This window comes from Gymnodraco acuticeps, unplaced genomic scaffold, assembly GCF_902827175.1.
Source record: "Gymnodraco acuticeps unplaced genomic scaffold, fGymAcu1.1, whole genome shotgun sequence".
Lineage (NCBI taxonomy): Eukaryota > Metazoa > Chordata > Actinopteri > Perciformes > Bathydraconidae > Gymnodraco > Gymnodraco acuticeps.
In genome coordinates, this window is record NW_022991091.1 from 858212 (window position 1) to 884294 (window position 26083).

Below are 26083 nucleotides of genomic sequence, written 5' to 3' on the forward strand. Positions count from 1 at the left end.
CACACACACACACACACACACACACACACACACACACACACACACACACACACACACACACACACACACACACACACAAACACACTCACACTCATCCTTGCAAAAACAAATGGACACATGCATACAGTAAGAAACACACACACTTCCAAGGGCATAGCATGTAAACACACATTCTCTGTTGTGTCTTTGTGTCTACCTCTATCCCATAAACATGCATAACGTACACCTACATCTCAAGATGATGATTTATAGCAAGGTTTATCTCTTTCTCCCTCTCTGTGACCCAGTAACCGCTACCCCTGGGTGCCCCTCCTCCCCCTCTCAGCAGTAACACATGGTGGGACACCCCATGGTGAGGTGTGTCAGTTGCGGAGTGATTTAGCGCTCCTTTGCCCCAACCACTGCTGAGACACCTGCCCCAGGAATCCACACACACACACACACTTTTATGCATGTATGCATTTGTATATGTGCACATAGCGGACACACATTCACATAATTCCTCCCTACATTGACCTCCTAATACGAAGATAGGGTCTATTGCCTGAGGAGACCCCATTTTAATGTTTCCGTGAAACATGTGAGCTCTCAGTGGATCATGGAGTAAGAAGTTCAGTTATGAATTCCTGAATTGTTCTCTAGCTACCTAATCCTTTCCAGAGGGATCCACTGCATGCTAGGACTGGACACTGTCCCAGCATGCATTGGGTTCAAATGAGGGAAACACCCCGAAGGGTTCACCACCACCAACACCGCATACCCATTCTCAATAGATTCCAACCATAACATAGAACTCATATTATTATCTATTACTGTACAGACCCAATACACTTCACAGTGGAGCCAAAGCAAATCCCAGAACCATGGAAAGGATATTCCGTAGACCACGAATTACTGCAAGATCAGCTTATTTCGGTTATGTTCAAATTGCTAAGATTCAGCCACCATGACATTCTAAAATACATTTAACATACTTATTTATGACTACTCTACTAGAGTTTGGGACTTCCTGTGTCTTGATCTTTCAAAATTCTCGTCTCATAAAAGAACATGACAGGTTAGTAGCGTCACCAAGAACATAACAGAGATGGCTTGAATGCTCATCACTGTGAGCGGATGGGGGCTGTGACATTGGCATGAAGCTGTGAATGTGATTATTATTTTGTGAAACGAAACCTTGATCAAATTGCGTCTCGTTTTATCCCCGCGGTATGCACGAGAATCCTATTAGCCACCTCCGGCATGGGTTACACAGAGGAATGCTCAGACCTTAACAAATAGATTCTGACCTTCCCTCGTTTGTCATAGAGATTCTTAGGGTGTTGTTCACTTTCAAGGTGAGAATTAATGAGGTGAATGGGACATATTTGGTTATGCATGAGTTAATGAGATATGGTCAGGAAAGCTGTTTTGAATATGGTGTTATATGGTTGAGAAATGAAGTGGATTTAGAGGAATATTTTGGATTATATTATTCCACCCTATGCCACTCCTAACATTTCTGCCTACATTGCTGATTTATATTAAAAACCTGTATGCACCAACACACATGCATCCATTACAGTGTTTTTTTTTAAATCTAAGAAATGTACCTTCCAATGAATGAACGGAAAGTAAAAAGTATTTAAAGTTTTTAGCTACAGTGGAACAGTGGAAACTAACAGTGGATAAAATCGTTATGGATCATATCCCTGTTTTCATGATAGTTTATGTTGTCGCCCGTAGCAACAGATGTAAACCAGATGTCGGAATTTTAGACCGCAGAGCAACAGTGTAGACATTATTCTTCAGCATTAAATCACCTGTTTTCCTCATGATATTCATGTGTGTTTATCAGATTTGAGTTCAGGAAAGCACATCCTAAGTGTATCGCTAGGTAAGGTAATAGCACATCCTAAGTGTATCGCTAGGTAAGGTAATAGCACATCCTAAGTGTATCGCTAGGTAAGGTAATAGCACATCCTAAGTGTATCGCTAGGTAAGGTAATAGCACATCCTAAGTGTATCGCTAGGTAAGGTAATAGCACATCCTAAGTGTATCGCTAGGTAAGGTAATAGAAAACAACAGCTAGTTGTCATTTTGAAACAGTTTAGTCCCAGCTTCCATTCTTCAGTGTAGTGCAGATCCCACTGAGAGTAACACAGTGGGTAATATGAAATCCAGAATGTCATGTTTTGTGAAGTGCGAGGAGCCTGGAGGCTCTTTAACATATGGCAGCAGCAGCAGCGGCAGAGGCTTGTGTAGGTGTCTGTCAGCGTTTGCATATGCGTATGTGTTTACGTGTGTGTCCTTCAACCGTCCTCAGTTGTAAAAGTGGTCTTCCCTAGTGGGCTTTTCTACAGATCTCCACCCAGACCCCAGCAGGCGGTGTATCTTCTCTCCGACTGGGGCTCAAAGTCAGCAACCATATGGACACCTCTTCATCTGTATAACATTAGACACTAGAGAGACCTCAAAGTGGAGTTAGAGCGCAAGTCCTTTTTATAAGAAGTACAATTGATGATAAACAGCTGCACTTACATTAAGTGTTGCTTATGTCTACATACAATATCTTTAAAGTAAAAATAAAAGCAGAAGTATATGAGTGTAATGATGTAATCCTTTCTCAAATAGCAGTTACATCATCTCAAAAAACTTTAACCTAAAATGATATACTTTAATAATACTTTAAATCAGTTTGTTTTTGATCAAAATGAAGTCCAGACACTTCACCTCACTGTCAATATTGACTTCCATTCTAGTCTTCATCAGTTTTATAATAAATGATATTGAAACATTCATAATATGAGACGTTTAGAATAGTGTAGTTGCCTTACTACTATGATTATAAAAGAGCCTAACATCAATGTTTTTAAGTCTTGCCGACTGAGCACATAGAGTGAAGTGGGTCACCATCATTGTGTGTGTGTGTGTATGTGTGTGTGTGTGTGTGTGTGTATGTGTGTGTGTGTGTGTGTGTGTGTGTGTGTGTGTGTGTGTGTGGCTGTGTGTGTGTGGCTGTGTGTGTGTGTGGCTGTGTGTGGCTGTGTGTGTGTGTGTGTGTGTGTGGCTGTGTGTGGCTGTGTGTGTGTGTGGCTGTGTGTGTGTGTGGCTGTGTGTGGCTGTGTGTGTGTGTGGCTGTGTGTGTGTGTGGCTGTGTGTGGCTGTGTGTGTGTATGGGTCCAGCAGCATTGTAGGTGGCCTATTTTCTCTTAAAGTAGAGAGCGTGTCCTCTCTGGCACTGGTCAATAAAACTGTCCTGGGGCACATAAAGAGGACCTGGCCCTCAAACTCACACACACACACACACACACACATATTCACTTGTCGTCGAAAGATGCATATGGAATTGGAATAATTACCTAGCTTTTCATACTTTTATTCCTCTCCCACTCTTTCTTTCACCCTTGTATTTCCCTTTTGATTCATTATAAAGCCCTTTCTCTGGTTATATATAAGTCAAATTTAGATTTCAATGTCAATAGATTACATTTTTGCATTACTAAAATAAGGTAAATGCATTCTGAAGGAAAACGTGTATACATACACATTACTTTAGAATTGTCTTCAATAACATCACTGACTTGTCAATGGAAAACCAAGCAAAGGAAATCTGTCAACATCAACGTTCCCATATCAACATGGAAAAGGAACATGGTTGCCATCGGCTACTATTGTCACTCATGGGATTATGGCACAATGGTCTGTCCTGCTCTAAATCACCCAGATGACGACAGCTAGTGTGTTTGTTGTGTGCTCGGTGTACATGGCTGGTTATCGGTTGCATTCAACGCAGTACAATTGTGCTGTAAAGGATTAGCAGAGGCAGATGGGTTTAAGGACGGTTAGCGTGTTTCCAAGGAGCGTAACGGTGGTATGTGCATGTGTGTGTGTGTGTGTGTTTGTCGAAGTGAAAGAGCATTGAGAGGTCAGTGCCATCTTCAAATACAACACAATGCATGCGTACACACACAGATACACACGTAGGAGTGTATTTGCTTTGGGAAAAACAGTGAGATGGGTCCAGACAAATAGGTTTATTGTTGGTGTGTGTGCACAGTGAGTGTGGGAATGTGCAAATGTGTTATTGTCCTTTTGATTGGGGCTTCCCACTCTCTTTCCCTGTCTGTCCCTCTATGCTCAAACTCCTCCACCCTCTCTTCCTTCTGCATCTTCGCATCTATTACACTCACACATCTCGGGGTAACAAAGCGATCAATATGAACAGCAATGATAACAGATTCATTTGTGTTTACATGTGTGGTCAAGTTGTGAAATGACCTCAGTGTGTGTGTGTGTGTGTGTGTGTGTGTGTGTGTGTGTGTGTGTGTGTGTGTGTGTGTGTGTGTGTCTGGAGGTTGTGTGTGTGCTGCTTCGTCCTGGAATTTCTTACTGACCGAGCTGATCTCTGAAGTGTGGAGGGTGTATGAAACAGTTATTGCATCCTTGATGGATACAGCGGGGAGTTGATCCATGCCTCTGCGTGTGTGGGGTTTGTACAGTACTTGCCCTATCTTGCCCCAGTTTATTGTCCTTCACAGTACAGCTGCTTGACACACACACACACACACACACACACACACACACACACACACACACACACACACACACACACACACACACACACACACACACACACACACACACACACACACACACACACACACACACACACACACACACACACACACACACACACACACACACACACACACACACACACACATGCTTTTTTAATAAAAGCGCTGTTTTCTCTGTCATGCTCCATTTATTTAGTTTTAAGGAGGTATAACATGCAGCATCCTTCTATAATATAATAATACAGTTTCATACACTAAATAGAGACACAGTAGTCATTTCCAAAGTGACTTGCAATTTAAATATCACTTTGTTATTTTTATGAACAATTAAAATGTGAGTAGTTATAATGGAATCATTAAAGGCATTCAAAAAAGTGACATTATACGGTGAACAATTCTCCCTTTTACACAGCTGTGCTTTCTTTTGTTAGATATAAAGGGTCTCTGGCTGACAGTGCAGCAACTGCAGCAAACAATTACATTCATTATGTTACATTCACATCAGATATGTTGGTTGTGCTAACTTCCCCTTGAGCGGAGCTTTAAAAGAGAGAAGGGAGGAACAAAGAGAGGTCAGTTTGAGTCTGTTTTATGAACGTCGCACTGACATATGATGGCCAATACTTGATACAATTCAAATGTAATTTAAAGCAGGCAGCACACTTTGGCTAAACTGCCTGTTTGATGATTATACAGCATTAATTACTAACAGACTCCTATTCTGCTGGAAACACAGTAAATGTGCTTTTATGTGCTCCAGTAGTTTTACCTTTGAACAATGAAGTAGAAAAGATGTACCATGACACACAACATCGCAGGTTGCTTGAATGATAAAAACCTGAGGAACACACACACACACACACACACACACACACACACACACACACACACACACACACACACACACACACACACACACACACACACACACACACACACACACACACACACACACACACACACACACACACACACACACACACAGTATTTGGTCTGTTCTTATGATAATGTGCCTTTGTGGCTTGGAGTGTTTTTACTTCCAAACACATATGTCCTTTCTGCTACAATACATGTCATGCAGCCCTTCCTCACCTTGCATTTGTTCCTCCTCCTCCTCCTCCTCCTCCTCCTCCTCCTCCTCCTCCTCCTCCTCCTCCTCCTCCTCCTCCTCCTCCTCCTCCTCCTCCTCCTCCTCCTCCACCACCTCTATTTCACCTAGTCACATCCTCCCCCTCTACTTCCCTTCATCCTCCTCTACTTCCCTTCGTCTTCCTCTTATCCTCCTCATCAGTCCGCTTTATTATGCAAATCAGTATTGGATCAGATCACTTAATTAAGCTTCACCATGCCAGCACACCCACACCCACACACACACACCCACACACACACGCACACACACACCCACACACCCACACACCCACGCACACACACACGCACACACACACCCACACACACCACACACATACACCACACACACACCCACACACACACACACACACACACACACCACACACACACACACACACACACACACACACACACACACACACACACACATTTCACGCAGATAGAAACTCCTGGTGGTTGTGTGGTATGGTGATTAGTATTCTGGACTATGAATCACACTCACATACACACACACACACACACACACACACACACACCACACACACACACACACACACACACACACACACACACACACACACACACACACACACACACACACACACACACACACACACACACACACACACACACACACACACACACACACACACACACACACACACACACACACACACACACAACTGCATAGGCAGCAGAAGAGTCTCTTTGAGTGTGTAGAGATAAACAGACTTGAATAGCGGGGTCTCTCCAGGCCATTAGCCTTCAGTAGGCATCAAATACTCAGATCTGGCCCTCCACATCCTCCCAGCTGAAGGAAGCCAACTGCTTAATGTCTATTGCTGCTGAAAATGCAGCCTACGAGGTCATGGCAATGATATAACTGAACAGCAGGGTCAGACATTGATTTGGTGTCTCATTTTTGGATTCTCTGGAAAAGCTAGATGCGCACTGTTGCTAGTTGTTCCATCACTGAGCTGGTTTATTGCTAGTTGTAGTGAGACATTGTAACTAAGATTGAGTTTATTTAAAACAAGGTGTTTTCACAATCAAAGGATCAGTATTTCCTTATTGTTTCATCTTTTGCCATGTCCTTTTAGATTTTGCTTGGATTAGATTGTGCTTAGATTTGCTTCCTTGGATAAAACAATAATGCATAACCTATATGTACCTAGTGATACATAACATCACTATTGTATATCTTTAAAGTGTTCAAGAAATTGAAAGGGCAAATTGTCTTTGAAACGTGTCAATGGTGAGCTCAATCAGTGCCAGATTTGTCTAAGATCATAGACTTGATTCCTTCATCATCTACCCTTGATGTACAGAGTCCACCCATGTTCATACTAATCCAGCTAGAAGTGATGAAGTTGAACAGTAACTGGGACAGACATGCAGATCAACAAAGAAACCACTAAATAGTGCTGATGTTGCTTCTTCATCCCATCTGATCCATCCTTTATTTCAGTCCTGTGCTGACACAGCACAAATGTAAACACAATATTATTTTACACAATATAATATAATCAGCAAATGCTACAAAAAGGGCTGAGAGCCCATTGCAGGATTTTGTTATATTAGGATTAGCTTTGGCAGCTATTATCAGAATAACTTAGGTACAAGGTTTGGTTTGGAAGCGTCCGCAGTGGCTCTGGGAATGTGTAAATGAAAGTAATCACTATTCCACTCGGACTGGCCAACAACAGCACATCGAACCTCAAAAAAACTGACATCAGAATAAAATCCATTGTGTTCCCAATGTGGTTATCATTGCAAATCATTAAACATAAGAGAGATGGAAAATGTAGCAATTTGCCGCAAGACACAACCTATTTATGATGATTGGTGTAATTTTGATCTCTTACAAAGAATGAGTTAATTGCATTAGGTTGAGGACATATTAGCTTTAGCAAATTGATTGTAATTTGGCTTAAGTGATGTCTGTGTCCCTTTGTCTGTTGGAGAGAACTGGAGCCATTATTACATTAATGTGATAGACCTGTGCGGTTGTTATGAAGATGTTCTCCGGCTTAAGTCTTCTAGGTTTTAATATATCAGTACAGATTAAAATGTGTTATATCTGCTGATTTCTCATAATCCTTTGGTAAAATGAAGTTCCTTTACAATTTTAAACATGCCATAAGTCTTTGATCCAGCATTTACACACTTTAACTCTCCTGATGTTTGAATTTATGGTGATAAGATCATCATAACTGAATTAGTGAAGATGTAGTTATGATTATATATGTATGTATTTTCTCATTAGCTAACATTATGCATGTGTCATACACAGTTTTGAACAATTACTCAATTATACGGAAACGAACATTTCCCACCAAAATGTGCCGTGGTTCCATAAAAGACGTTGACCTTTTCCAGATTTCTGTGGCTGGTTGTTTGTTGGCCCAAAGCGGGTTAGCATGGCAGGGGGCGAGATGTTTACGGTTTCCAGTAACAGTACAAGTGGCTCCGGATAAGACCTCCAGCCAAATGCCTAAGCTGTCAAAGTAAATACATTTTCCATTTCAAAGAGAGCTATTCCAATTATGTTAAAAAGCAAAAGGGCAAAAGAAAGAGCAGGGAAAACCACAGAAAATAACTGGAGAAGGGTGGGCCGGAGGAAAGGGAGGTTGAGACGGAAGAAGATGGAAGGGGAGGAGAGAGGGAGGGAAAGTCATTGGGATCTTGTCGGATTGAAAAAGAAAAGAGACGGAGGTGGTATGGAAACAGGAAATCAATTGTTGGGTCTGCGTTTTGCTCCAGCTGCAGCTAGACTAAACCTCTGAGTGTGCGTGAGAGAGAACGGGAGAGAAATGAAGACGGAAACTGAAGATTCTGACGGGGGGAGGTCAAGAGAAGATGTGGAAATAATCAATGTACCAGTAACCAGGGAGGTCAAGGTCAGAGGGACAAAAGTCATGTGAGAAGATTTCCGGTGTTAACTTGGTCACATTTTTCTGATGATTACGGTACATGTGACTAAAGGCTTATCAACGGAAATCAATAATAGATCTGTAATTCTTGACTTGTTTAACTGCAATCACAAACCATTCCATTTATTTTTGAAACCACTTCTAAAACTGTGATATATTTTTGCTCTAGAACCACCAATTTAAGTTATCTGCGTTGTCTCAAATTCACAAAAATCAGCCCCATTCCAAAGAAGCATCGTAGCAGAATCCTGTCTCACCAAGGTCAGGTGGGGTTGTCAACGCGTAGTAAAAAAGAGGGAGTGCATGTGACCACTACACCACCCAGCAGTCACGTTAATTATTGATGATGGTGTCCCATGACCTAGGCTATTGATTGAGCAAATTGGAGCCCCAGTTATTTTACAACCTCCATATCATGTGGCAGCTGCAGCTGCATGTGTGTCTGTGTGTCTGTGTGCACTTCTCTTTCAAAGTGAATGAAGAGATTGTGTTTCGGCGGTCATTATGTGGAAAGTAGCAAGACATTGTGTTATACCCCTGTGAGTATGAAGAATCTCAACGTGTGTGTGTGTTAGATATGTGTGTATAACAAAAAACTACTTACAAGTGAACAGTCGTCCTTACATGCTGTCCCTGTTGCTGATATTGATTTGAAAATAAATAAAAGATTATTCCCGGGGATAACGTTGATATTTTTAATTAATCACACACACTCCGTCATCCGGAGAGGTGCTGCGTTTCCTCTCCTGGGGCACACACACACACACTACTGGTGTATGTCACTGTAACACTTCTCAGTTCTCCTCTAGATGAGTAGTTAACCTCCTGCGAGCTGAATCTGATTTAACCATCAGCCTGTCAGAGCTACCCTGGCAGAAGAAACGGGGCCTATATTATCCTTTTCCAACTGTTATAAAAATATTTTTAGGGTTTGCGGTCAAGCATACAGTATACAACATATCACTATATTGTCATATGAAAACCTCATACCGTAAGTGCAGCTTTGGTTATTGATTTTTTTACATTGAGAGTTTATGGGATCCTCTCAGTGCCTAATAAGTTTCTCGGCTGTGTTAGACACTTAAAAGTCCCAGTGTATTTTTTACTTGGAAATGAGGCTGTTTTTCTTCCGCTCGTGGAGTGTGGACTTGCCAAAGTCATTCGTCCATGTATAGTATGTTAAGTTCCCCCAGCATTAACAGAGGGACATGCTTAAAGGATAATGTGGTGATATTAAATATTTTCCATAATATTAACAAATGGATCCTACTAAAATGTATATTTTGGCCTAGCTAAAGAATAACAGCACATTACTTCTTAAATATATTACAGTAAAACCATCTAATGAGGCACACAATTGCACAGAATGACTTGTTCCGTCATTGAAATAAGTACGAGTTATGTACTGTAGTTTGATGTTTCCCAGTCCTGCAAACTCTCAGTACCACAACTAATGCTCAAAATGCATATTAATCCACAACTGAAAATAGTCCCCGACAAAAGCTGCATTTTTTCTGTGTGAGTAATGTTAAAAACTGTAATGTCCTGCCATTGAAGGAAAGAAAAAAATATATTTCTGTGACCTTATAATAATTGTTTATTTGTTTAATTGGGCCTAAACTATAGACAGATTTGGAAAGTCCAAAAGTACAAAGCCTACAGCCTTATATATGCAGATGCATAAAAGTTCTTGTTCAGTCCCATTTGTCTCAATCTGTTATTATAGCAGAACAAGAACTAAAATATTATCCACATTGTTATCATACATATGATTAGGGACTTTGGAACAAGAAAGCCAAAGATGTATTGGCACCACATTTACCTGCGAATATGAATAACTCCATAATTGATTAGTTTATAATCCGCAGTGAGATCAATGCTGGGAGTTCATACACAAGAGTATATACGGTACCTAAATGAAAACAGATCCAGTTGGACTGGAGCCCAGTGCTTTAACTATCCAATGAATATAGTGAAAGGATCTTTGTTTGGTGTTATATAGGGGTGAACTGTCACGGGCATGTGTGCTCTGTCAGAGGTTGTTTATGGATAGAGGGATCAAATCTCAGTCTGCCACTATTATGAGATTCATTCATTCTAACTTTTGTCTTTTCAAACACACTCCTGTTTTATGTTCTCTGTTCATTTCTGCTGACCCTGCGGCTATCTCGCTGCTTCTCTTACCTGATTGGCTGGAGCTGCTGGCTGTCACGTCTAATTTCCTGGTGCGTCCCCCAATCAGGGTGGTCTGTTTTGTGTGTGTCAGCAAGTGTTGTGGTTGTCATTCCATCAGTATGATTATATTGGGCTGTTTAAACCCGCTTCACATTCTATTACTCACACACACACACACACACACACACACACACACACACACACACACGCACACGCTGAGTTAAGGGGAGGTAGAGGAGTGTTTAGTGCAGCATGGAACCTTGGTGTGCCGTGTCAGTGATGAATATGGCTTTTACAGAAGTGTGTTGTCCACCACTGGGATCTGTCAGAGCTGTTCTGCTGAGCCCACACATTCTGCTGGCTCAATGCTGTTGGGGCAGGCCATATCTTAAATCTAGTGTGTGTGTGTGTGTGTGTGTGTGTGTGTGTGTGTGTGTGTGTGTGTGTGTGTGACAGTGGAGACAGGGGGGGGGGGGGGGGTAGAGAGACCGCTTGTTTGTCCGTGTTCAACAGTCTCAAGTTTGCATTTGAATGAAAACTAGGTGCTTGCTTTATTTATTGCATAGTGACTCAACACTAGCCTGCTTGCCCAAGCCTTTTTGCAATATGTATGTTTCATAAAATTATAGGCAAATGCTGCTTAAAATCATTTGACCTGTTTCTTGATTTTGCAGTTACTGTGTAGAAGAAATACCTCTAGGTCATGGAAGAGCAATGCTGTTGGGCATGGGCAGTAAAATGGACCTAACCATCACGGATATAAGTTTTCTTGTATGCTTCAATGCTTTGTTTCCCATCATCAAGTCTACATAAGTTGACAATGTTTTCAACATGGGTGAGAGAAGAACAAAAGAGGACACAAGAGTGCGGTGGAACTAAATGAATAGAAGAAAAAAACAAAGGGGAAAGTTATGTTTGATCTTCTTCCTACACACACACGCACACAATATACTTTGCACAGGTGGAGTGTCACCCCACTTGCACATATTGCAACAGATTTGTGTGTGAGTAGGAGTTAAAAGAGCTGCTGAGTGCAGATTTAACACCAGCGATATTTCAAGAGAGCAGTCCTTTTATCTGAGGGGACAATTTACATTATTCATGTTACGCCTTCTGAGAGATGTAGAGACCGAGAAATAGAGACAAAGCAGAGAATTATTGTTTCCTACCAGCAGTCAATGGCTTCTTCTTACATTAACAGAAGATTTACATGCAGTCCTCTACTCGCAGTTTGCTTGTGTGTGTGTGTGTGTGTGTGTGTGTGTGTGTGTGTGTGTGTGTGTGTGTGTGTGTGTGTGTGTGTGTGTGAGTGCATTAAATAACCCCTATCGTTCACTTCTTACTTGTTGTAGGTGCTCCAGGGGGAAAGAAGGCGGCTATTAAAAAGGTATCGATGTGCTGCTTCAGCATGACACTCATGCATCTGTCTGTGTTCTTTTGTGTCCAGTGTGCAGGGCGGGCTTCTACAAATCGAATCTTGGAAATATGGAGTGTTCCAAGTGTCCGCCTCATAGTTTCTCTCACCACGAGGGGTCGCTGCACTGTGGCTGTGAGAACAACTACTTCCGTGCCGAGGGAGACCCTGCATCCATGGCCTGTACCCGTAAGTGTGCCTTCATATTAAAGTTATAATTTCAGCAGCATTTGGAACCATCTGATATATCATGTGAGGGGTCAGTGACATCATGATACAGTGCAGGTTCCTCCCTTTCTGCAGATACTCGTGTACTTTTTCTATGAGATAGCCCAGAGACCAGAGGAGCCCTCCAATGTGATATGGGAGGATTTTTCTCATAGCCCATATAACATGCTATATGAATCATATATTAACATCGCCTTTAAGAGATGCTGAAACCCATTCATTTGGCTGTCATTGTGTTTTAGATTATTTTCACACTTTGTAAAATAACATTTCTGTCCAAATGTATTTATATACCCCAACATTACAAATTACACATTTGTCTCATACAGCATGCGACACCATCTGTTGTTGGACCCTTGCAGGGGAAAAAGAAAGTCCCTCCCAAAAAAACACAATTAATGGAATTTTTTTTAAAAGAAACCTCAGGGAGAGGAGGGATCCATCTGTTAGGATGAACAGACATAGTATAGATGTTGTGTTTATGACAAAATAGACATTCAAAATGACAAAAATAATAATGAAAATGGCACTGAATGGACAAGAAAGAAGATATCTAATGAAAAACGATATTGCGTTTATGGATTTAATGTGCAAATTGAATCCAGAAGCTTGTACTGGTTCTGATGGAAAGAGCCTAACAGTGTTTGCAGGGTATTGTTCTACTCAGCGGGATTTCATTTATAGTTGGAATTGTACGGATAATCCAATTGAAGATTCACCAGTAAAATATATTACAAACAGACCAAGAACATTCTTTAACATTCCTTATTTATTTAAAGGTCACTAAAGCCATGATTGCTCAAGAACATTTGATCACCTTTACAGCTCTCTCCATGATTCTCTTTTGTCCTCCTCTGATGCAAATGGACTGCAGATGCCTCCTGCAGAAAGCTTTCCAAAAAGCATTCCCTGTAAAACGATAAATCACTGCATTCCCTGATGTCAGGTTGTGGAGATATCTGTTACTAAACGGGCTAGGAAGAAGAAGAAGAAGTGCTTGCACCGTGTGGAGGACAGTACAACATGCAAATGGACGCCCTGAGACAGACAGACTCCTAATTAGAAAGGCAGTCACGGCATGTCCCTGTTGTGATTATCTCGACGCCATCTTGTCAACTAGGCAAATTCCACCTCATTGGGACAGATTGAGCGACGTGGGGCCTGCAAATGAATAGATAACTTCTTAGGAGATAATGATCATGATTATACTGTTAGCGGTGGGATAGAGGTTGTTTAGAATTGACTCTGGAAAACTGAAAATGTTGGCAGGAAGTAAGAGAACTAAACTCTTATGACGAAAAAGGAAGAAAAACACACTTGAATCCGTATGGTATTTACTGCTGTGTTCAACATGGGACACTTATGAAACAGCTGTTGTAGCAGTGTATAAAGTATAGTATGTCTACTCCCAAGAATTCAGTTCCACCAATTAAAAAAGCATCAATACACCCCCTCCGTCCCAGAGCTCCTCCTTCAATTTTAAACAAAAATGTGCTGGTCTTCCTATCTGAGCATCACCAACAATGTAACTTGTAAACAAACTCAGGGAAATCCCTTTGTTCAAGTAAGGCTGGAATGGGCCTAAAGAGAATTACCAAAACATGAGTGTCTTCGCGAGGGATTGGAGATTACGCACACATCCTCGGGTTTTACGCTCCGTAACTCATGTCACATGTTAATCTCGATGTATTATTTTGACGTTTCGGAATTAGTGTATGATTGGCTGCATGTGTACATGTGCATGCCTGTGCAGGTATGCCTTGTATGCATTACAGGGCCAAGAGTTTGATGTGGTCAGGAGAGTTAGCTGTGTCGGTGAGCCAGAAGACTCTCAGGGTTAGTGTTAGTTTAGTAAAGAAAATATCATCTCATGATTACCAATACACAAAGTAGGGTGACATATACATACAGTTGAGTGCAATAATTAGTTGCTTTCTCTCTGTTAGTGGAAGGAGTAATAGTTTTTAATAGTTTATCTGAACAATTCATTTGTGATTATTGCGAGAATTCCCTTGATTATTTGCGCTGATTTCACATGTATTATGAGATACGCCGCCTGTTGTACTTTTAATCAAATGTGCCTCATTAAATTGCGTTTAAATCTAGAAACAGGACTTATTACTCTTAAGATTTGGTGATTTCGGTGAGGCTTAAGAACAAGCTTTATAGTTCTAAAACTATTCATAATCATAAATCGTGTTGATTTGCTATATAAATGAAACTGGTATCCAAAAAAGCCTAATGCAATAGCCAATACTTCGATTGCTCCTCCAGCATGACCTATTTGTGTATTTAACATTTTATTAAGCTTTGTCAATAAGAAACCTGCTTAGGGCAGATCAATCAGTCCAGGAGCTGCAGAACTGAGTCATGCTGACATGACTTCTTAAGAAATGCTCAATTTAGTTCTGAGAGAATTTCAAATACCCTGACGTATTGTCTGATTTTGGTATATTTGTATATATATTTTGGTATATAATACCCTGACGTATTGTCTGATTTCTCTCTTGTACAACACAATTACAGACTGCAATGCAGATTACCAGGAGACAGGAGCTAAGCATAGTTTGAGAGTGAAGTAATTTCTTGTCAAATCAAACAAACCAAACAAAGCGTTTAATCTCAAGGCACAATCCACTAAGCCCATTTCCCTCCTCTCCAACTGCAACTTCTCAACAGAGTAACTTGGCAGTTTTGTTTTGTTCTCCATGTAATTACAGCCATAGCTTTGATATACAAATCTGGAAATATTCAAAAGGGATCTGTTTGTAATAAGACGTTTTTACTTTTATATGTTAGTGTTTTATATGTCAGAGTTTGACAGTCTGTTTTTCTGTCGAAGAGGCTGTGTCATGCCATTTTCTTCTTTTACTGAACAAAAAAGAGGAGAACAGATGCATACACACACTCATATGCACTCAACCATGATATCACCGTAATTAAACTACAATAACAGAGGCTGAGAATACATTATGCAGCATTTATTGCAATTTTCTTCAGTAAAGATCTCCAAGAAGGTACACTTCCTTTGTACTCTAAAGATCCATTTACATGGCCAGTTCGTTCCTGGAAAACTCACTTCCTGGAAAAAACAGCAAACCTTTTTAGAGGAATCCTGCCCCTGTCTATTCTTTTATATAATCCCTTGTTTTTAGTAGGCTACATTGAACGCCTCAACAGATGACTCTGCTGTTAAAGGTCCCCTATTATACTGTTTTTCATCAATATATTATAGTTCTCAGATATATACAAAACATGTCTCTTAAGTGTTTGGCTAGAAATACCAAACAGATCATTGCAGCATTACCCATAATCCCCTCTGTTTCAGCCCTGTTTCAAAAGTGCTGATTACTTTACTTTAGATGAAAATAAGGAGCCCCTCCCCACGCCCCTCTGAGAGATATTTGGTTAAAAAGAACACAATGGTGCTCTAGGAGGAGATTCAGGTGATAAGGTGTGGGGGGGGGGTTACCTTGGTTGGTGATTGGCTAATGGTTACTCAAGCAAAACAATCGTTATGACATCACAAAGTGGCCAAAATCTGATCAGCTCATTTTCAGACAGGTTTTTATATAAATGGATCAGGACAGAAAGTGAGAGAATCTTTTTTCCTAAAACTTCCAGAATCTCTTTACACAGAGGGGACACATGTTGATGTATAACAGACAGGAAAAAGTGGATTTTGCACAATGGGTGACCTTTAAATCTTATTCCTACTTCTGTTTGAAGTTGATACTATTTTCCACCTCGCCGTTATTTGCTTTCTTCTCTTTCCTTTTCTACTAATTACCTTGCTTTCTACCTTATTTTCTATCCAAACCAAACGTTTCTTTCATCCCTTAATGACACCATCCTCCTTTTCCCACCTCCTCTCTTTCTTTTCAATGTCTACCAGGACCCCCTTCAGCTCCTCGAAATGTCATCTCCTCCATCAACGAGACTTCGGTCATCCTGGACTGGAGCTGGCCGGAGGACGCCGGCGGCCGCAGGGACATCACCTTCAATGTCCTCTGCAAGCGCTGCCGGGGGGTGGCTTCTAACGGCAGTAACGGCGGCAACCTGCGCTGTGAGCCGTGCCGGAGCAATGTTCACTTCCTGCCCAGAGCCGCGGGCCTCCACAACACCACGGTGACGGTGGGCGACCTGTTAGCCCACACCAACTACACCTTTGAGATTGAAGCGCTGAGCGGGGTGTCATCGCTGGCACCCAAGATGAGACAGTACGCCGCTGTCACCATCACCACCAACCAAGCTGGTGAGATGTCACAACAGATGGATACATGGATGAAGGCATACACTCAGAAAATCAGATAGATATACTCTAAAGCAATCTTTTTAGACCACAAATCATCAAATCTCAGCTTTTTTCTCCAAATGACCTGTTTGAGGTGAATCAACCACTGAATCTGAATGGCTCGTCAAGCAAAAAGCTTTTTAGATCTCAAACTTGCAACATTTAGTCGGGCTTTAATTTCAGTTCAAGAGGTTTAAGTTTCAGGGTGTACCCCATAAGAGTCCAGACACTAGGTTTATAGATGGGTGTGCGGTCTTAATGCATGAAGAAACATGTAGGCCTATTTCAATTTCACTGATTGTAAAACCACAAATGTATAACTAAAAAAAGACGAATAGCTAACACATGGATAATATACAAGTGTCTTTCTCTAAACTACGCCCTTTCTCCCTCTTAATATTTGTATAATATAGTACAGTACACTTCCTGAAGTCCATGTGCTCCAAACACATGCACTCCAACCATCAGCCCTGGACATTTACAAGGCGATCCCAGACCACTATTCTCTAGTTTAACAACCAGGATTACATATCTTCCTTCATCCAAAAAAGACATTCTCATCCATTTAACAGTAACTCCTAACTTAACGGTTGGGCACCTAAAAGTCCCATCAATCTTTAATACAAATATCTGTCCACACATCCAGTCCTTAGACGAATATGAGGTCAAATGGAAGTGGTATTTTGAAATTCCAAGAGTAAATCAAATCTAGTTGCAGTAGAAAGCGCCAAACCTCAGAAATCTCTAACTCGATCAAGGAATGCGCAAAGGACTGGCTGTTCTGCATCCATTTATCCTTTTCCCGATCCCTCACTGTTCTCTACAGTTTGCCTCTGTGTTGGGTAATGTTTCTGTGTCAGCAGTTTAGCGTTTTGTTTTGGATTTCCTCTCAATCATTATCTCTCTCTCCATCTAGAACAGGATCTTTATTTCTACCTGTCCCTTTCCAAACCCAGCCTGCTGTTTTCTTCTTCTTGTGGGGCTTTTTTTGTTCTACTTCCAAACCTTGGGAGGTGGTTTAGCACTTGGGAGTTGCTCTCCTTGGTTGTCATACAGCGAGGTCAGGCACTATATAACTTGAAGATAGGCAGATGGCAAGAGCTATGAATTTAAACCTAGTGGTCAAAGCAGCTATGTCAAGAAGTATCGTGATTCAAGACTATTGTTTGTTTTCTTTTACATTTAGACATGGAAACTCCTTGAATCTGCTTTATTTCATGATACGAGAGCTGCTTTGATTTACAATATCAGTGAGGCAAGATTATTTCTGCCATCAATTTAGCATAGTGTGTGAAGAGTGTGCAAACACATATGTACACGCACTGTAAGGGTAGATAGGCTCAATCATACATGAGTAAACTCCCCGAGGAAGACACATGTCAGGGTGATGAATATGCAAATGTGAAAGGTTGTGTGTGAACACAATACATACACAGACAGATATAGGCAGTGTTTGCTCTCTGTTGACAAACCTCGACTGTAGTAGACATGACAAGGTCCAGACATGACCTCTTTAAAGTGACAGGGCAGCAGCGATGAGAGGTAAATATAGATTGTGTGCTTGTTCACATACAGTACATGCACATGTCAAGCCTGAATATTAGTCAGGACTCAAATCATATGTCGCTATGAGAGGAAAGGGAAATGCAGATTTAAAATAATACTAATTTGACGTAACATTGGTTTTCTCTACATTACACCTTTATTATACAATAAAACATCCATATTAAAGAACTATTAAACTGTAATTACACCCGTATTACTCCCATATTACACCCATGTTACACCATTATTTCAGCCATACCCATTATAAACTGTTAATACATCCATATTAGCCATTGATACATCCCGGTTACAGCCCTTTTTTACCATAATTACACCACTGTTACACACATATTATACCCATGGTACACCCATGGCATACCCATGTTAAACCCATGTTAAACACATGTTATACTGTTATAACACCCATAATTCCCTGTTTTTAGACACAGATTACATCCATGTAACACCAATATTACACTGTTACACCCCTTTTACACCAGGACACACCCTGTCAAATAACTGTACCCCAAAGGGTTAAAAGCAAAAAAGGTGTAGCAAAGCTTTGGAGTCTTTTATTAGTAGATGTTATAATTTGCATGGTAACTCAAGGGGTTTCTTCTTGTGATCGGCATATATATCACATTAGAAGAGGGCTTATCAACACTAAGAGGGCAGTGTGTGCTCTGAATATTGAAAACCATCTTTAATGTTAAAGCGATTATCATAGAAGATGAATCCTCGTCTTTGCGTATCATAGACCTAGCAGACACACCTTACCACCATACCCACGTTCACCACACACACACACACACAGACAGACAGACAGACAGACAGACAGACAGACAGACAGACAGACAGACAGACAGCCCTCTCCCTCTAACCAATATATCCGCCTGCAGCTGCACACTCTCCATCAGCCCTGAGAGTTTACAAGGATTAGGTATGTCAGTGCGCCAGGCCCCACCCGTCAGACACACACACACACACACACACACACACACACACACACACACACAACACACCACACACACACACCACACACACACACACACACACACACACACACACACACACACACACACACACACACACACACACACACACACACACACACACACACACACACACACACACACACACACACACACACACACACACACACACACACACACACACACACACACACACACACACACACACACACACACACACACACACACACACACACACACACACACACAACACACACACACACACACACACACACACACACACACACACACACACACACACACACACACAGATGCCAATGCTGTTAAAAGCTGGATTAAGTGTGTCCCTGGGAAGGTGCTGTCTGTCCTGGCTGTGCTGTCAAGGTGCTGTCAGGGAGCACCTTCCACATCCTTTGCCCTACACTCTGTCATGAAATAAAGAGTGTGTGATCTACATTTAGAGAAGTGTAATATCAACAGTTTAAAAAAGTGGCTGCATTTCGCCAAGGGGGTCTAACAAGAAAAAGATGCATGCGCATACAGGACGCTTGCTTTTAGGTGATGATATTTCAATGTTGCGAAACAATGTGTCAATACTTCATCCGATTTGATGATCAATAAGATGACGTTTCAAGGTGGTAAAGATCAACAGCTGTGCAGTCCAAGAGAATGTGCACCAAAATGGTTTCATAAGAAAATGGAGATGCAAAAATAAAAAGATAACAAGCAAACAGAAAACAAGAAGAGATAGATAGCAAAGCTGTTTCATTGGATAGCTTCGCTTTACATTGAGTTCTACGTTACTACCAAGAATCCACCCCCAATGGTCCGCAAGTGTTGTAGACAATTCATAGATGTGCTTCAACCAGCTGCGTTGTGTCTCTTGCATCACAGGTGAATGATGCTGATGGCCACTTTTTAAGGCCATTATGGGCTTGGTTTGCTGTATCAGTTTTACGGTTATACCATGGACCGAAACCGAGAGTGACAGCAAATGAAGTGCTCTGCGATAGACATGCAGAGGGAGCGATAGAAGGAGAGAGGGAAGCAAGGAGAAGGAAAAGGAGGAGGAGAGGAACTCCAAGCTGCCTCCAAGCGGCCCCGACACAGTAAATCATTACCACCATAAACCACAGAGCCAATAAAAAGCACAGCCTCACCCCGTATCAACCAGAGGGAGGGGAGGGGAGGAGAGGAGGAGCAGGGGGTATAGAAACAGATTCTTCCCATCTGGATTCATTACAGGAGAAAAAATAACTTCCCGCGGAAATAAGCACGAGTATACACAGACGCACACTCCGCAGCCATATAATCACAATCAAGAAAGGCTCGAACATTTGAAAGACAAACATGTTTTTTCCTGTGGTCTAATAAAATTAAAAGTCGATGCCTCAGATGCCGAGCTGGCCCTGGAGCTGCCTGGCAATTAGAGAGCAGTAAAAAAGGGAAATGAGAAAGGGAGTGAAGAGAGAGAGAGAGAGAATGAGGGAGGGATGCAGGGCTTGATAGAGACGTGCTGAATTACTAGATTGAGACCATCTGAACTCCCCCAGGCAATGCATGGTGAGGATGGGTGAGGAATATCAGTAAGAGCGTCTTACCAAAAGGGACAGGACTTGGAAACGTATTTCAAAATAAAACACCTTTTTGAGAAACGCACACAAAACATTCTACGCAACAATAAATACTAAAGGACAGTGTACTTCATTTGAAGTTACGCAGTACGAGCAGGAACTAAATGATTGAAAAGGACTTTGATATTCTCATCAGATCCACATACTTATTGTGATAGCCAAGCATAGCATTGCTTTTCTTCATTTTAATGATATTTCCAAGTGATTCCTCCCAGAATGACAACATTTAAAAACATCCAATCCATCACTTCATACTTGCTTGAGTTATACAGCAATCGACTGTCTAAAAAGAAATATTCCATGTGAAAATAAACTAGTTTTAAAGTCCTTTCATGCCCAAAAGAGAAGAGACAACAACACCTGACACAGTCTTCTGCTGCCACTAGCAGTATTGACATTTTATTTAATTATTAAATTAAATTAAAATGCATAATGTTTTGTTTTGATGAGATAAAGCTGAATCATGTGACCTAAGCACTATCTCTCACATCACTCTCGCAGATAGCTACTGAACGTGACTGATCTCAATATCATATTCTTTGACCAAGTATTCACGGTGTGTGTGTGTGTGTGTGTGTGTGTGTGTGTGTGTGTGTGTGCGCGCACCAGCCAGTGTTTGCATTAGTGTACATCGTCTCGTCCCACCCACCCTCTCCAGGCCTCAGCCTTTAATGCGGCCCCACTGGGCAGCAAACTGAATTAGGCTAACAGGAACCATAGACAATTGCCAGGATGCAACACCGGGGGACTGAACTTCCACTGAACCTCACTCACTCTCTCTCTCTCTCTTCCTGTCTGTGTGTGTCCTTGTCTCCCACCCAGCTCCCTCCCCGGTGACAGTGATCAGAAAGGAGAAGACGTCTCGAAACAGCGTCTCCCTGTCCTGGCAACGGCCAGAGAGACCCAACGGCATTATCCTCGACTACGAGATAAAATACTACGAAAAGGTTGGTGCACAATATATCACTGTTAATGCATTGCCTCGTGTTCCTTTGAGCAGGGCAGCATCACAAACTGGAGTTCTTAAAGGCATAGTTGTGGAAAATATGCTCTTTTGCAACTTTGGTAAGAACATTAAAATCATTGTGATATCTGCCTGGTCCAAATAAGGCTAATGCTAGCATAAACTTAACATGTGTTGATAAGTTAGCTCTAGAGTTGCAGTTGTTTGATTTTGTTATCATTAGTCACAGGCAAGCTGTTTCACTTAGATGGAAAAACATTCATTCCTATGAAATGTGCTTCTTTGTTGCACACGGTTGAAAAGTCTTAAGAATTCCTTCTTCTGCATTTTAGGCCCATTGAGCATGTTCAACGTTTCCTCTGGCCCTGAACACATGAATTAGATGAAATAATAACTTTCCAAAGTCAATGTTTACAGCCGCTAATTTTCTAATGATTGTGCATGGGAAGTTATGCTTCAGATGTAGCAACACAAGTGTTTTCACTACCCAAAAATGCCCTTTTTGCTAAGTCTAACAGCGTGATTAATTACCAGATACATGTGAGAATGGTATGGTATGGGAACTGTAGTGTTATCCCTTAACACTATTGTCCCTTATTCCCTCAAACATAAAGAAAAGTTGGGGTTAAATCTTTAGCATGAGACTGATGTTGCCCATTATCTCACTTTAACAAGCCAAACAGGTTCCCATGTTTTTTTTCTCAATCTGCATCCCATAACTCCCTTCTCCTTTTCTTACCACCCCTTACCCTCACCCCCTTACCACTCTTTTCAACTTGTTGTCTCTCTTTCTTCATTCCCCTGCCTCATACTCTTCCCCTCCTCCCTCTGTGTTTACCTCGCATTTCTCTTTTTTCATCTCCCCCTCCTCTAGTTCTCATCCTGTCCTCCTTTTCTCTCCAGTCCCCCTAATGGAGACAAGTTTTATGGCAGACAGTAAATGCGTCTGTGGGGTCGCTCATTCCTCTGTGAGAGAAATTAGTGCGGAACGAATCACACTGGCTTTCAGCACCAATGCTGTGCTATGGCTGACATTTGGTGGTGAAATTAGCCGTGGATGCAAGTTGAATTACTCTGGCAGATTCATGTGTGTGTGTGTGTGTGTGTGTGTGTGTATGTGTGTGTGTCCCAGATCACAGTGTGCTTGAATGTCAACAGTGGCCCCTAATCTCTTGATTAGTAGGCCGACAGAAGCAGTTTCCTCTCTAAACTCTGTTCCCTGCTCAGCCATCCTTACCTAAGATGTTAAAACGAAAACAGCGAGAGGAGAAGTTAATGACTGATCCTGGGTCAGAGCTCACTGCATGTCTAATTCTCAGCTGTGTTCTTTAAATCGCACACATTCTCACACATTACAAATGCATATTCATCGGGACAAGATAGGGGAATGAATGAAAGGGTGGAGTTTAAGGAAGAGTCTGTGTGGCACAGTTTTGTAATGAGGAATCTCTTGGCCTTTGCGCTGATCCACGTTAATCACATTGTCTCTCAGGAATTACTGGAGACACTCGGAGACAGACACACAAACAAATACGTTCCCATAGGATTCTCCACAGCAGCCATACATCCCCAGGGATTTTAAACCCCAGACAAAAGGCTCTTCCATGCAGAAGAGCAAACTGGGACAACCAGGGTAGACCCCCATAATAAACCCGGGATAGAGGCCTCTTCTGGTGGCAGGCAGAGGGACGCTGAGCGCCTCCAGCTTGCCAAGGGCCGAGGCCGTAAGAGGGCAAGAGTTGGAGCACAACTTCCCATCACCAAGACCACACCATGACTCACTTATGAGCCAGAAAGAGGCTTTTAGAGACACATACTCAGACACACACAGAAATAATTGCATGAACGCATAAACAAAATGGTAAAACAGAACTCAAAAACAGACTGAGAGAGATTATAGCAGAAGCTTTTAGCAGGAAGATGTTCAGATCTGCAGCATCAGCCAGACTTTCTGCTTTTATGTGTTTGTGGTTTCCTTCTTCTTTATTTACATAAGACATACACTGTGTACATTATCATGTAACCCAATACCAATACACCGATGACTCCAGCTTCTCTTAGAAAAATGAACATTTCGCCAACAACCACACAACATCATTCAAAGCTAAAATATATCTGTATGGTAGATGAATTATGCTATGCATGGCCCAAGAGACTTCTGGAGAGGAACCAATGGCGGACATGGAGTGACGTTACAGTTCAGTTTTTCTTTGTGAGGTCTAAACATCAAGATTTGTTTTGTCCTGTGAGCCGAATGAGGACAATTGTGAGATGACCATTTTAGTTAAGTTGTGTATTTCATTGGTATAGTTAAGGGCTTTACAGTGTGAGGCAGAACCCAAATACTAATTATTTCAAGTCATTTACTATCTAAATGCTCTGTGCTGATTGGACGTCTTATCCTTAAAGAAAATTAACCAGTTTTGCACAACTTTTCTGGCAAATGTTGAAAACATGGACTTATAATTCTCCCAGGGGTTTCCCAATCGATCATGTACTGTAACACATACAGTAGGCAAGGCAAGGCCATTTTATTTATAGCACTTTTCAGCACGTGGCGATTCAAAGTGCTTTACAAAATAAAGTGATTGCAAATCAGTAATTAAATTAAATTAAATTCAAATATCTTTATTGACGTGACCATAATGACAAACAGTATTGCCAAAGCTTTGTACAATTACGACATCTAAATATTTGGAATGTAGGGTTATGTTCACACACATTTAAAATAACATAAAACGGACTAATTCGAGGCTCCAGTAGCATTAATTAGACCCTCCAGAAAAATGCGATTCTGCGATCGCAGAATTTACCACATAATCAGCAAAATGGCGCAGATTTTTAAAAAGCCGCATATGTATCAAAAGGCCGCATAATCCCCAAAATTGAGGGGGAAAAAAGTTAACTCGTCTTGACGTGAAGTGAAGATGATGATGATGATGACGCGACGTCATCAGCTCGCGCATCACAGAAGGTAAACAACACCGTAGAGTGAACGTGTGGAACTCACACGAGAGAGAAAACACCAAGATGAAAAAATCTAATCCATCTCATTTACCGACGAACATTTCTGCTAAAGACCGGGCAAAGCAGTACCCCGATGTCTTGCGCGAAAGTGGGGGGAAACTATTCTGCACCCCGTGCAACTGTGTTGGAGCATAAGAGAAAATCCACGGTGACGACGACCCACTTTGATTCATTCAAAGATTCGAAAATGCTTTCTGCTGCTGCGGACAAGAAAGCCAAACAACTCACGTTCACCGAGGCATCGACCTCCAAAACCCTTTCGAGGGCTACAAGAAACGAGGTGAGAAGCCTACAAGATTGAAGCTGGTCAGATAACGAACAAGTAAATGAAAACAGAATGAGGCGGAGAAGTGTGTGTGTGTGTGTGTGTGTGTGTGTGTGTGTGTGTGTGTGTGTGCTCGCCTGAAGTCGGCTTCTTCTTCTTCTTCTTCTTCTTCTTCTTCTTCTTCTTCTTCTTCTTCTTCTTCTTCTTCTCTTCTTCTTCTTCTTCTTCTTCTTCTTCTTCTTCTTCTTCTTCTTCTTCTTCTTCTTCTTCTTCTTCTTCTTCTTCTTCTTCTTCTTCTTCTTCTTCTTCTTCTTCTTCTTCTTCTTCTTCTTCTTCTTCTTCTTCTTGGTTTTTTGGCGAATTGCAAACAGCTTGAAGGTGCATACCGCCACCACCGGAGTCGGCTTGACTCGGTTTGCATGTATAAATAATGCACACGTGTGTTTAATCGTAATGTAAGATATGTACTAAGTAAATACATTTGTTCCTGCTCAAGATTAGATTCAACTTTATTGTTATTGCACATATTACAGGTACTGAGACAACGAAATGCAGTTTAGCTTCTAACCAGGTGCAACAAGCAGTGAAGTGAAAAGTAATGTACACAATCTACAGAATAAAATATAGAATGAATTGAATGATGAATAAACAGTGAGGGGTATGAATACACTAGATATACACAGCAGCCTGAGAGCAGTATGAACAGTGTGTATGAATATGCTAAGATATATAAAGTATGAAAACGGTAAGCAGTGCAAGTATAGTATAAAATATATGGATATTAATTTCATGATGATAAATATTGTGGAACAATGATGAAAAATGGGAATGGATGTGGCGACGTAAAACTGATACAAAACAACAACAAACTTTTGCCCAGCCAATTGGAGAGTTTCATCAGCAGCATGTGGTAAAACCCACCAA

General features: G+C 41.4%; 1 protein-coding gene across 12 annotated transcripts in view; it reads left to right on the forward strand.

The window, feature by feature from the left end:
- Positions 1-26083, forward strand: part of epha3 (eph receptor A3) — a 102692-nt gene that overhangs the window by 39764 nt on the left and 36845 nt on the right. For 11 of the 12 annotated variants that reach the window (XM_034236886.1, XM_034236889.1, XM_034236896.1 and 8 more), the window contains 3 exons: positions 12244-12399; positions 16334-16693; positions 21726-21850. In XM_034236886.1, coding sequence (XP_034092777.1) covers positions 12244-12399; positions 16334-16693; positions 21726-21850 — 641 coding nt within the window. The remainder of the gene's footprint in view (positions 1-12243; positions 12400-16333; positions 16694-21725; positions 21851-26083) is intronic. The other variant, XM_034236898.1, reaches the window with a different exon arrangement.